At 47.2% G+C, this 13,900-nt stretch overlaps 2 protein-coding genes across 2 annotated transcripts in view; both read right to left on the bottom strand.

Moving 5' to 3' along the window:
- The window catches only part of Mipep (mitochondrial intermediate peptidase), a 107,528-nt gene extending 99,020 nt beyond the window's left edge, over positions 1-8,508 (bottom strand). Inside the window, exons 1-4 of the mRNA XM_021181536.1 lie at positions 8,204-8,508; positions 5,533-5,706; positions 4,905-4,993; positions 2,174-2,260 (exon numbers count right to left, since the gene is read on the bottom strand). Coding sequence (XP_021037195.1) covers positions 2,174-2,260; positions 4,905-4,993; positions 5,533-5,706; positions 8,204-8,386 — 533 coding nt within the window. The 5' untranslated portion in view covers positions 8,387-8,508. The remainder of the gene's footprint in view (positions 1-2,173; positions 2,261-4,904; positions 4,994-5,532; positions 5,707-8,203) is intronic.
- A 3,264-nt stretch (positions 8,509-11,772) lies between these two features.
- Positions 11,773-13,900, bottom strand: part of LOC110309419 (complement C1q and tumor necrosis factor-related protein 9) — a 13,890-nt gene continuing 11,762 nt past the window's right edge. The window contains exon 4 of the mRNA XM_021182058.2: positions 11,773-13,416. Coding sequence (XP_021037717.1) covers positions 12,644-13,416 — 773 coding nt within the window. The 3' untranslated portion in view covers positions 11,773-12,643. The remainder of the gene's footprint in view (positions 13,417-13,900) is intronic.

Genomic DNA, 13,900 nt, shown 5'->3' with positions numbered 1-13,900 from the left:
TCACTTTGTAGACCAGGCTGGCCTCGAACTCAGAAATCCGCCTGCCTCTGCCTCCCGAGTGCTGGGATTAAAGGCGTGCGCCACCACGCCCGGCTGTGGCAGGCTCTTATAAGTTGTCAAGGTTGACCTTGAACTTGCTCTGTATCTAAGCCAACTCTTGAATTTGGATCCTCCCGCCTTAGCCTCCTGAGTAGCTGAGATTATAGTACTAAAATACTGTGTGTGGCTCTTAAAAAATATTCAGTCCTTCATTATTTCATTGAATATCCCAACTTAAGTATAAAATACTTCCAAATACTGGATTTTTATATAAATGTTTGAAAAATCTGGCTCAAGACCTTTTGTTACTTTACCAGATTTTTTCCCAGCCTATTCTGGAGTCTTCTTTACAACTTCAAAATCTTTGCGTACAAAAGAAAGCCCATCTTTAGACACAGACTGGATAGCCATAAACTTACAGGCTAGGAGAAAAAAACCTCTAGGTTTTCTTGTCTCCTATCTAAGAGGACAACATATATCTCCACTTCGGTTACTCCCCACACTTCCTAAGGGCGTGTGTGCACACTCAGGTTCCACACGCTATGCCCTCCGGTTTATTCAAAGGGACGTTATAACTTGTTCATGTAACCGGATTCTCTCCTGTTTTATACTGTTTAGAAAATGTGTTTGTCAAGATGTGTACAAACATACTACATAAAAAAGCTAAAATAAAAAGGAGGTTGTTTTATAGAAGCCACTAAAGTTTTCCAGAAGGGAAGAAATATTATAATAGACTCCCAAATGTACAGGCCCATCTGTGGGACCCCTCTGAGGAAATCTGAACAGCTCATTTCTTAGTTTCTTCCTGTTTAGCTCACAGACAAGGTGTAGAGTTGTGATGGCTAGTTGTAATTGTCACAATGAGAGGCCGTCTGAATTAGGTGGGTCTGTGGAGGGTTTATCTTAGTTACATTAATGTGATGGAAGATCTGCTTACTGTGGGCAGCACCATTCCCTAGGCAGGAGATCCTGAACTGTGCAAGCAAGCGTGGAGAAAGCAAGCTGGGCACAACCATACATGCACTCACTCTTTGCCCTCTGTTCCTTATAGTCACTTTGTTGCAATTGATGGAGCTTAACCTGGCACTATGAGCTAAATAAACCTTCTGTCTACTCAGCTGTCTTGACAGCTGCTTTTGTATTATCACAGCAACAGAAAAGAAACTAACACAGAGAACTAGTATTTCTAGGAATGCATCTGTAACAGTAAATAGTGTGTGTGTGTGTGTATCTGTATCTGTGTGGGGTATGTGTGTGGGGGGGGTGGGGGGGGGGTGTGTGTGTGTATCTGTATCTGTGTGGGGTGTGTGTGTATCTGTGTGTGTGTGTGTATCTATATCTGTGTGTGGGGTGTGTGTATCTGTGTGGGGTGTGTGTGTATCTGTATCTGTGTGAGGTGTGTGTGTGTGTGTGTGTGTGTGTACACCTGCCATGACATGAGTAGGTCAGACAATGACTTGCAGGACTCAGTTTTTCCTTCCGCCGCATGGGTCTCAGAGACTGGACTCCGATCATCAGACTGACCAGCAGATAGTTTTATGTGCTGAACCATTTTAGTGCACTTACCTTACAAAATCCTACATTACATTGATCTTATAAAGAAACGTAAGCAAAGAAATCAGGTTCCTTCTAGGTTCTATATCAAGTCCTCCTGTGAACTGAGGCTTCTTACCTCGGTGAGTAATCGCAATGGAATGAACCAGAGCTACTCACTAAAGCTCTCGAGAACCACCCAGCAAACAAATCAATTGCTGGTGTCTCCCAGTGGTGCTATGGTGGGTCTATCAGCATAAAGACAGCGTGACCATCAGCAATTTAACAGGCGGTTATCTATCACTGGGCGTTCATCTTGCAGCAGTGAACAAGAGACCAGCCTTGTAGAGCTCATCCATAAGGCAGAGAGATGGAAACAAATCACCCAGGCAACAAATAAGAAGCTATCAGTGGTGACCATGGGTAAGAGGATGGATCCAGACGGACATGGTATAGAGAGAAGAGGTAGTGTGGTGGAGTCTCCAAGAAAGTGCAGGAGCCACGGAATCCTGAGAGAGGCACACTCCAGCCCAGAGGGCCAAGAGGGCTCTCCAGCCTGGCCGGCAGGCAGTCATAGGAACAGGAATGGATGGGTGGGTACCTGGTTTCCGCATCAAGGGACTCCATAAGCTTCTTATCATCCAGTAACCTTTGCAGACTCTGATACAGCTCCACATTTGTATTCAACCTAGGAAGACCAGGAATGGAAATGTGATTTCCTCATCCATTTTTAAATGTTCACTCTACATCAAGAGAATGGAATTAGATGGTTGCATACAAATCTCAGAGCCCAAAACTGGGAAGCAGTTTTCTGTAGTCTTTTGAACCAGGAATAACAGCCATACTTAGAAACTGTCTAGGCAGGGTCATCCAGCGTTAAACTGTGAGAGGCGTGCATACCTACAGCAGGGACTGTGGTGCAGGTGTCTGTGAACTGCTGTCCTTCACGTGGCCAGAGCCAGCAGGACATAGGTGCCAGCTTTCTCCCTGACACCAGGGAGCTGTGTCAGGGAGTAGGTGATACGGAGTGTTCCTGCTAAGCATCTTTTGTTTGATGGTAACTGCCTTGGTCCCCTTAACATTTGGAGGACCCATGAGAGTGGGAGCAAAAGTAACCCTCTAGCTCCCCAGCCACTTCAGATCTTTAATTGCAAACGGCCTGGGGAACTAGCCCATCCTTGAGTCCCTGGCTAAGGGTAGTAGACTGGAGGTGTTGTGAATGATATTGTTCTACCATCAGGCTCTACTAGGTGGCAGTGGTTTCTAGTCTAGGACTGGTCCCAAGGCTGGCTGAGGATGCCAGCCAGGGCCTTGGGGCAGTGATGCTCCAGGTCGGGCTGATTTTGGTGCCTGGGTCAAGGCTCTTTGCTCTCACCCATACAGGCACAGCTAGCGTGAGTTCTAAGGTACAGGGCTGAAGTCTTAAGGAAACCTTCATGGTTTCCATTTTCTCGGTTAATGATTGATGTTGGAGGTCTCAGCTTACTGTGAGTGACTTTCAACAGACTGAAGCACTCTCCGTAGAGAGGTGGAGATTACAGCCAAGCACTATACCACTTCTCCCACCAAACTAAGAGAGCTTGGGCTTGGGACAGGCTGTACCTAAAATCATCAGGACACAACCTGCATAGCATCCCAGATAGATGACTCCCTCCCTGGGCTACTCCTAAGAGAAAGTGCTCGTTACCCCATGGAATCCCTTGTTTCAGTCCTTGCTGCAGCACGGAGTCACATGTCCAAATGTGGCAGGGACTGGCTTTACCCATACAGCACCCATCAAAGAAGACAAAAATCACACTTGCTGTGCCAGAGTGGGACAACGTTGCTCAATGCGAGAGAGGGGACAGCCATATTTCCTAAGATGAAGTCTGTCCGACTAGTGAGGCCACCTCCTCACCAGCTTCTGGATTCTGAAACAGTCTCACGGTGTTGCCTGACTTCTCTTTTCCCCCCATTAGCCCAGCCTAGGTGCACCCTCACACTCTCCTCAGTCTCAGACATTATCTGGCTTAGTGTCACATACCTGTGCTTCAGCACATAGTGCTGTCCACAGTGACTTCAACTATCTCTTTGGAGCATTCAGAAATGGCTTTAAAACCCCACTCCCAAACCGCTTTAGAATACTTTGTTTCCTCATAGCCTCCACCTACAGCCTTCTTTGGCTTTCTTAGAGAACATTAAGAAATTCCTAGTCACAACTCAACAAAGTCTAGAAGGGTACTTCATATAAATACATATTTGGGCCTCCTCTCCTACGGCCCACAGCCACATATGCAATTGACTCCTACCAAAATCTAGAAACTCCAAATATCCACAAAAATATTCAAAAGACTTTCCTTACTGCCCCAGTTTGCTTCCCACTGTCATGAAAAGACCATAATCAAGAGCGACTTGGGGAGGTATACTGGCTGGTTTTGTGTACACAGGCTGGAGTCATCACAGAGAAAGGAGCTTCAGTTGGGGAAATGCCTCCATGAGATCCAGCTGTGGGGAAATTTTCTCAGTTGGTAATCAAGGGGAGAGGGCCCATTATGGGTGGTGCCATCCCTGGGCTGGAGCTGGTAGTCTTGGGTTCTCTAAGAAAGCAAGCTGAGCAAGCCAGAGCAAGCAAGCCAGTGAGGAACATCCCTCCATGGCCTCTGCATCAGCTCCTGCTTCCTGATCTGCTTGAGTTCCAGTCCTGACTTCCTTTGGTGATGAACAGCAACGTGGAAGTGTAAGCTGAATAAACCCTTTCCTCTCTCACTTGCTTCTTGGTCATGAATAGAAACCCTGACTAGCCCATGTCATAATAGCTCTGTCTGCCATGTCATCCAGAGGGATGCCAAGGCAGAAACTAAAGGGCAGAAGCCGAGAAGGAAGGCTGCTCACACTCCATGACTCATCGAAGGGCCACCTGCCTGGGGGTGGCATTGCTCACAGTGACCTGAGACCTCTGACGTCCATCATTAATCAAGAAAATGCCTCCCAGACTTGTCTATAGGCCAATCTGATGGAGGCAATTCCTCAGTTGAGGGTCTCTACAAAAACCCACCAGCACATTTGCTGTCAACAGTACCGAGGACAAATATTGCCGTATGACCCCGTGTGCCTGACGCCTTCTAAGCATCTCATATTTGCCTCGTTTGATTTTCACTCATGGCAACCTGGAAAGTCGACTTCATTATCCAACGATAAAGGAAGAGAGAAGCCAGCAGACCAGCTCCAGCTGCCAGGACTTGGCCCAGCCATCCCACCACCTTCCTGGGCTGCTGGGTGACAGCACCTCCTCCCACCCACCCTGGAAGTGACAAGCGCTCTACACAAAGCCACCTGGAGTGGAAGGGACGTACTTTTCCACCATGGTGCCAATACTTCTGCAGGCCTCTTGCGCAGCCTCTCTGAATGCAGGCTCTGGGTGTCCAATTTTCACAAAGTCCGCCTAATGAAGGGGAAAGACAAAATCCAAAGGACTTTGATGGAACAGTGGAGTCTAAGACCAATCACTATTTTGGATTCTATGTGCCATTAATCACCTTTATTGATACAAGCAATCAGATTTGGGCCCATTTCTGGCAAGACAGCTCAGCTGGTTGGAGGTCTGGCTTGCAGGCCTGGTGGCCTAAATTTCACCCATGGGTCCTACAAGGAGAAGCTCCTGAGAGTTCTCCCATGACCCCATGCCTGCACTCATACACACACATCATGGCATGCACTCTCCTACAAACACATACACACACACACACACACACACACCCCTATGGCTTGCATGCATCTACACACACATCCATGGCATTGACACTCCTGCACTCACACACATGGCATGCACACTCCTGCTCTCTCTCTCTCTCTCTCTCTCTCTCTCTCTCTCTCTCTCACACACACACACACACATACACACTCGCGCACGCGCACACACACACCCATGGCATGCACGCTACTGCACCCTTACACACCCTTGTTCTCCATTCTAAATCTCACCAAGTCAGCCACTCTGCACAGGCAATCCGAGAGTTCGTCAAAAATGAGGACTGTCTGTGGCCCTGGGGGTGTGGAACATGCTCGCTCTACCAGCCACTCTGTCTTCTTCAAGGCTTCCTCTTGGGCAACTTGGAATCCTTCAGGGGTGCTGAGCTCAGGAACTCCAAAAAGACCCTAAAAGTACAAAACAGTATGTCTAACCGATAGCCAGAAGCACATTTTTGTCTGTCTGTTTCACTCCCTAGAACTACTTTTGCGCAAAGCCCTGATTTTGGCGACCACCCACATCTATGCTCATGGGAGCAGTGTCACTATTTCTTTCTCATGCTACACAAAATAACCCTAAAGCGTTTTGAAACTATATGTCTCCTTCAAGCTTTCCCTACTTTTCAAAAGTAAATGAATAGTGTGGGTTCAGTTGTCATCACTGTGTCTCCATGAGAAAAAGGCTGGGAGGACTAAATGAAGATTCAAAAGTTCAACAAAATTTCTAACAGTGCCCGGCACACAGACAGCACTTAACAGATGTTAACGTTGACAGCCATAATTAGTTCACAACCTTGGTCACTTGATCATTCCTCCCGGGTTTCAGTTTTCTCACCAGGTATCTGAGGCTGGCTGTATACCTGTCAGCACAGAAACATACTAAAGCAGACAGCATGTGTGAGTGCCAAGGACCACACCACACATACAGCAAGGTCTCCACACATAATACCAACCCACAATACCAACAACTCACAAGGAGACGTAACATAGCAAACCCAGTCACTGGCTGAAACTAAGGCACTCCAGTATTTTAATAAAAATAAAATCACTAATCTAATGGGAATGACCATTTTTGAACAGCAGCTGGAGCATGAATCCTGGTGCCCTGAGAAAGCTAATGCTTAATATAACGCACGCCAAAGTGTGCCATGTACTTTACACAGATCTCTCAGCTAAATCACACAGTTCTAGAACAGGGAATACATTCCCCTTTTACAGATATGGAAATACGCTTTAAAATTCTTTTTGTTTCCTGTGACTGAGTCTGGAACTTCAGATCTTCTCATCTATGCACCCCAAGTCCTAAAAGCCAGGCATATGGACATACAGGCACAAACAAACAAAACATAATTACACACAACAAACAAAACACACAAACAAACAAAAACATAATTAAAAACAACTTGGGAAGAAGGACTGGAGAGATGACCCAGTGGTTACTGCTCTTGCAGAGGACCTGGGTTCTATTCCCAGCCTCTTATATGGCAGTTTACCACCTGTTTACAACTTCAGTTGCAGGGGATACAACACCCTCTTTTTGCCTTCACAGACACTGTGCATGTGGTGAATTTACATATATTTGGGCAAAACACAAAAAAATAAAAAAAGCTTGAAAGCCAAATGTTTGTGGCATGCAACTATAATCCCAGCACTCCTCCTACATCAAAATAGAAACAAGAAAACAACCCAGAAGCTCAAGAACCAAATAGGAGCAGGAAAGATAACCTGAGTATTCAGTCCAATAGCAAAACCAAGAGAGACTCCACCCCCAAAAGGTTGGAAGCTATCAAACCAGGAAAGGCTGTCCTCTGGCCTGTGCCTTCCAGACCTGCATGCATTCACACACACACACTAAACAATGGTTTAAAATACAGGTGAAATCAGTTCTATTTCATCCACCCAAAACCAAGCTTATCTTTCTGCTAAAAGGCACTTCCAACACCAACTCCACTAATACCAGTATCATCGACCTTTATGGGCTTTGGAGGAAATTTTATATAAGAAAGAACTTTCAAATAGACAAAGTTAAACACAGAGATGCGCCATGAAGTACAATGAAACTATATCCCAGTCTTGTCTTTAGAAAGCTGCCCAACAGTGAAAAGATAAAAGGTTAAAAAAAAAAAACAACAACAACAAAAAAAAAAACGTTTAGAACCCACCTGGGGGTTCATATATCAGATGTTTATAGCATGATTCATAACAGTAGCACAATTAGTTGTGAAATAGCAATAAAATAATCTTATGGTTAGAGGTCACCGCATCGGGAGGAACTGTATTAAAGGGTCACAGTATTAGAAGGGTTGAAAAATCATTGTTTTAGGACAAAACTCTTCCCTTCTCAGTCTTCCTGCCTTTTCCTCATTCATTATTAAGTGTCCAACACCACCACGGGCAGAGTAGAAATAGCCAAGCAATTCTTTCTGTCTGGTGACTTCGTAGGCTATGCAATAAACTCCAAAGCACGACAGGAAATCTGATTTTTCTCAGAAGGGTTCTGTCGGTGCTTTCTGTTTTACTGCCGGTTCTTATGCAACTCAGGCTAGTCTCAAAAGTCAGTTTGGAGCCCAAAGGACTGTCCTTTGTACCCTCTTGCCTCTACCTATTAAGACTGTCTTACAAGCAAGAGCCACTATGCCTGGTTTAACAGGTTGTTTCAGAGCAGCCTGAAGTGGACAATTAAGGTGTGATGGAGTTTTCAAAGCAAGAGTGTCGTTGCAAAGCCAAGGGCAAATGTGAACTCTGAAGCCAGAAGGAAAAGAATGGAGCTTGAGTACAGGAAAGGCTGAGTTGCCGCGGGGACAGCCGCCCGGGGTGCGCTTATCCCGGCACGCGCTTATCCCCGGCACACTCCCTTTTCAGCCAGACGCGGAGCCCGCGCTGCCCAGACCCAGGGCATGCTCACCCGGCGCTCCCCCAACAGGTCCCATAGGTGGCTCTGGGGCTTGACGTTGAAGGCGGCGCCCACCGGGGACCAGCTAGTACTGACGTCCCGGGCGCAGTTCCGGCCTGTGCATCCCTGCAGAGCCGCCGCGGCTCCCCGGCCGCACAGCCGGCGGGCGTACCGTGCCCCGGCCGCCAGCAGCATCCTCCGGACCCGGGCTCTGCCAGGCTCTGGAAGCGCGCGCCCCGCGTTTCCAAGGCAGCAGCCCACGCCGCGGAACTCGCCAGGCAGACCCGGACTTGAGCACGCTAACAATCGTTAGGAAGAGCGTCGCCCTCCACGCCTTCTGAGCAGCTCCAGTTTCGTAGCGCCCTCGTGTGTCTGGAGGAAGAAACGTCCTGGATTTGAGTTTGACAGTGGTACTAGGGCACAGGGAGAAGGAAGTCGGGTCAGGCATTGGAACTTTTTACAGGTGCCAGGAATGAATGTGAGAACTCAGGATGCTTTCTTGATGCCTTCTCAGAGGTGACTCAGTGGCGGCGCGTGAAAGGATCCAGAAGTAACCACAAGCAGTTGAAATCCAAGTCTTCTTCAAAAGTTGTTGAAGTCACTTCCATGTCTGCATGCCCACCAGCTATGGTTGTGTATAACCATGTGAATTAACTATTGGAGAATTATCATCTATTTTGACTTTTGGAAACTATTGATACGGTCTAAGGGTTTTGGAATGATATAGTCTAGGAGACTTGGTCAGGTTTGTTGTTTCTGCCAGCTGAAGAATTAAAAGGCAGGAAAAATCTGAAGACCAACATGGAGCAGCAGAGAAATCTTAAGCATCGTGGGCAGAATTAGGAGTAGAGGAAGATGAGTGAGGTGTGTGTTTCCTGCAACAGGCACAGAAAAAGACTCTCTGCAAAGGGGACTCAGAAAGCTGGAGAGAGAGACAGAGACAGAGAGACAGAGACAGAGAGAGAGAGAGAGAGAGAGAGAGAGAGTTCTCAGGGGCTGGGTTATCATTATTATTATTATTATTATTATTATTATTATTATTATTATTATTTTAAGCCTCTGCAGAGCCTTCTGCTCCTAATTTAGGGTTGGAGAGTTTGAAGAAACCTAGGGTGGTTGGTTGGCCCAGAACTGTTGTGTGACATGTCCTGACCCAGTCTTGACTTCATTGAGCAGGTCCATCAGGAATGAGGTCTGGTGGTGGGAGAGGAAACCGGTAGGTTGAGGAAGAAGCTGGGCATCTTGGAGATTCGCCACCATCATCACCTAGCCATGCCCCCCCTTTCTCTCTGCCTGCCCACCAGGGAGTCTATCTAACTCCCATTGTCTCATCACAATAGTCTAAAATCCAAATCAGTACAGACAGGACTAATGTCAGTCCTACTGCAAAAATGAAAGGAAGGTAGAGGCTGGGAGGGAGGGCATTGGGAAATTGTGGTCGAGTGCCCGGGAAAGTAGAAATGACAGTGCAGGCCGGACCAGAACCAGAGCTTTCTTTTGAAGGTGCAGTCATCTATCCTGCAGAAGGTGATGTGAGGGGTGGCAGTCATATCTGCTTTATAGACCTTGGTAGGGGAGAAATGAATATATTGAAGGTTTTGTGTGTGTTTGACTGGTTTGCAGACAGGCTCTCACTCTGTGTTCCAGGCTGTAACTCACCATGTATCCCAGTCTGAGCTCAAACTGGCAGTCTTGCCTCAGCATCCTGAGTGCTGGGATTCCAGGCAGGAGCCACCATGCCTAGAAGGAAGGGTTTCATTATGAGAAATTAGATTTTTCCTTGAGAGATTGATTGTTCTGGGTAGAAGGGTGGGGGCAGTAGACAGAAAAGGGACTGTGGTATCCCAGCCTTTGGGAGGTGGGGTTGAGAGGACACACAGAGAGAGACAGGGAGGTGGGAGAGGGAGGGAGAGAGGACACAGGAGTAGCTTACAGTGGTGATAGCATGATTTCCCCTCACAGTGGGGTGGATGGAAGCAGAGAGAGTTCAGTGCTGGTACTTAGTTTAGCACTTCCTTTGTTCCTTTCTCTTCGGTCTGGATCCCAGCCCCTGGAACAGTACCACTCTCTTTCAGGACAAGTCCATCTCTCTTTAACTGAACCTTTCTGAAAAAGCTCTCACAGTAATGACCAGAGGTGTGTCTCAAAGGCGCTTCTAATGTTGGCCATGTTGACGGTAAAGATTAGCTAGCCATCACAGCCAGGGTTTGGAAACCACCAGAAAAAGCATGTTCATTCCAGTGAGCATATGACTTTCGGATACATGTGGACAATTCACCATCGCTGCCAGGAACCCAGGTGGGCCGGAAGAAAATCTGCCTGAAACACTCCCTAACAGTCCCGCAGTGAGATCGCATAAAGAAGTACAGTGTTGTGGCAAGACTGACCATTTCAAACACTGGGGTTTTCCCTTCTGGGTTTCAGACTGGCTTGAAACTCCTGGGCTCTTTTTTGCCTTTCCCGTCTCTCTTTAATGGGCATCTTATGTCTAACCTAACACTGTACTTTGAAAGCAAATAACTTGCTGGACTAAAGATTTCCATCTCGCTAGATTCTTCCCAGGATGTACCACACAACAGGTCCCTCTTGTTGCTGATTTAAATGACTTAAAGGATGACTTTTTAGGCATAAATGATAATGCTGGAATTTTGTATGTTAGGGCAGGTCTGTTGACTGATAGGACATAAGAAGGACATCAACCTGGAGGCAAGTCTAGAGGACAGACTATTGTGGGTAGAATTGTGTCTCCCTATAAGACATTTTAAAAGTACCAAGCTCTGATACCTGCAAATCAGACCTTATTGGGGTAGTGTCTTTACAGATACAATCATATTGGGATGGGTCTGAATCCAAAACGACTGGTGTACTCCTCATTAGAAGAGGAAATTTGGGCATGTGCTGTTACTGAAGGAAACCAATGCAGAGCTACAGGCAGAGACACTGAAGTGACGCACTTCAAACCAAGGGACTCCAGGGGCTACTAGAAGCTGTGTCAAGGAAGAACCTTTCTTCAGGGTCTTAGTCTCAGTCTTGCTGACATGTGGACCTTGAACTTCTACTTCCAGAGCCATGACAGGATGCATTCTGACGTTTTAAGCCATCCCCCTTGATTATGGAAGTCCTAGAAAGTTATTATAGATTCAGCCCAACTATTCATTGAACTGTGTAGCATAGACACACATGTTAGAAAATAAGGTCTCTGAAGCCTCCTGGGGTGTCTCACTGACATCAGCTTAAAGCTGCTCATCATGAAATGGAATAAATATTTGTTCCTGGTGTTGAAAAATGGAACTCACGCGTGCTCTACAAATGCTAGGCCTGCTCAGCTGTAACCCCAGCTCATTGACCATTGCATTCCCTAACATCAGACATAATACAGCCCGCCCTTAGAGCAAGACCGTGGCACCAGCACTCTTCCCACCGCCCACACATGCAAAGGATGCCCTGGGTAAGGGAAAGGTGATATGTTAAATACATTGTAACAAGCAGGCTGAGGACAGCTCCGTGGCAGAGCACTTGCCTAGCACGCACAAACCCTGGGTTCCGTTTCCAGCATGAAAAATTAATCACAACAGACAGGATCACTGCTTAGTCTTTTACTCTTTAAGAGATTCCAAGTAACACACATGCAACTGTGGCAGTGCATTGTGATGAAAGTACCCCTTGCATTACTGTGGTGGTTTGAATGAGGAGAGAGAGGATGGCGCCCCCTAGGCTCGTATGTTTGAATGCTCCAGTTAGTGAAACTGTTTGGGAAGGACTAGGCGTGGCCTTGTTAGAGGAGACATGCCACTGAGAGAGGCCCTTGAGTCTTTAAAAGCCCATGGCAGATCTAGTCTCTCCTCTCCTCCTCCCCACCCCCTCTCCTTTCCTTCCGTTTCCCCTCCCCCACTCCACTTAATGGTGTTTGTTTGTTGTTATCTGGGTGAATTGGGAACACTTGGAGTCAGTGTAAGACTCGGTTAAAGATGTCTATGAAGCATCCCTCATCCCTTCCTCCGTGTGTTTTTTTTTTTTTTTTTTTTTTTTTTTGTACTGCTCAATAAAAGAGAGAGCAAAACCCTTTGTTGGGGACAGATTCACAAGACAGTCTTCGAGCAGATGCGGATTCAGACTCATACAGTAGACAGATGGGGGCGGTGCGGGGTGGTAGTGGGGAAGGCACAGGATTCACGAACTAGAGAATTCAAATCTGGACTCAGCCTTTGTTCAGTGACATGGAGGGGAAGCCTTCAGGGGACACTGATGCATTGCTGGTGGCTCTTAGTGTTCATTCATGTGTTCAAATGACGGCATCTGTAGGACTAACTTCCCGGGTGTACATTTTAGGACGGATGCGATAATCTGAGGAATGGATGCAGCCACATCCCACCCTCCCCAAGCGAGTTCTGTGGGCACCACATTCACCAGCAGAGAGAGCCCTCTGTGAGGCCCACGTGCAGAGTCCTTGTGTCAAGAGCTGCTGAACAGCAGGAAGCCCGTGAACGTGGTATCGTCATCCTCATCTGCAAATAAGCCATTGAACCTCTCTCCTCCTGTCACCTGCATCCACACTTCGTCCCCGAGTTTCAGCTCCAGCACAATGCCACCAGACGCCTGGTCCTCAGAGCTCATGTAACTGTCCTTGGTGTGCAGGACTTTTACCCCATTTTTGACCAAAGATACCTGCACATTCCTGGAGAACACGGTGACGTGATAGGTAAAGTAATAGACGCCGGCCACGTGGCAGGTGAACTTCCCCGTCGCTACATTGTAGTGGTTCAGTTCATTGTATAGGATCTTATCGAATTTAATGGGTGCATCTGGGGGAGGGAACTTACTGATCACCGTGAGCCCCACAGTGAAAGCACTCTTGGGCACAAGGGGAGCCTCACCAACTTTCCCCTTCTCTCCTCGATCGCCTTTCCAGCCTCTCATTCCTCTGACTCCTGGCTCCCCCTGGGGGCCCATGGGTCCAGCTTCTCCCCTGGGACCTGGTTTGCCAATGGGCCCCACCGGGCCAGGTAAGCCCTTGGGACCCAAAGGACCAGTATTGCCCATTAGTCCTTCGGGTCCAGTGGGGCCTACTTCGCCTTTATCCCCCTTCTGCCCCTGAGGGCCAGTCTCTCCTGGCAGCCCTTGCTCTCCTGTAGGACCAATGGATCCCTTTGGGCCATGTTTCCCCGGAGATCCTCTGGAGCCTGGATCGCCTTTGATGCCTTTTGCTTCAACTCTTCCATCTGCTCCTGAATAGAGGGAGATAATGAAGAAGTGGCTTAGAAAACACTCCCTCATAAGTAATGCTGGAGTTTCTACAACTGAGCATTTCCTTGAGACAAAGTAGGGTATGGGTTCAAGATTTACTCAGAGTCTGAAATTTCAAAAATGCACAAATTGTATGTGAGGAAATGTATATGTAAACACACAACAGGCACACACACACACACACACACACCACACACACACACACACACACACAAAACTATGGATTTTTTTTTTTGGTGGGGGGTGTTTGTTTTGGGGACAGAGTCTTATGTACCTAGGATAGCCTCAAACTCACAATAGTCAAGGATGACTATAGTCAAGGATGACTGTAGTCAAGGATGACTGTAGTCAGTCAAGGATGACTGTAGTCAGTCAAGGATGACTGTAGTCAGTCAAGGATGACTGTAGTCAAGGATGACTGTAGTCAAGGATGACTGTAGTCGAGGATGACTGTAGTCAAGGATG

Source organism: Mus caroli, chromosome 14 (genome assembly GCF_900094665.2).
Source record: "Mus caroli chromosome 14, CAROLI_EIJ_v1.1, whole genome shotgun sequence".
NCBI classification, from domain to species: Eukaryota; Metazoa; Chordata; class Mammalia; order Rodentia; family Muridae; genus Mus; species Mus caroli.
This window is presented reverse-complemented; position numbering and strand designations above follow the sequence as displayed.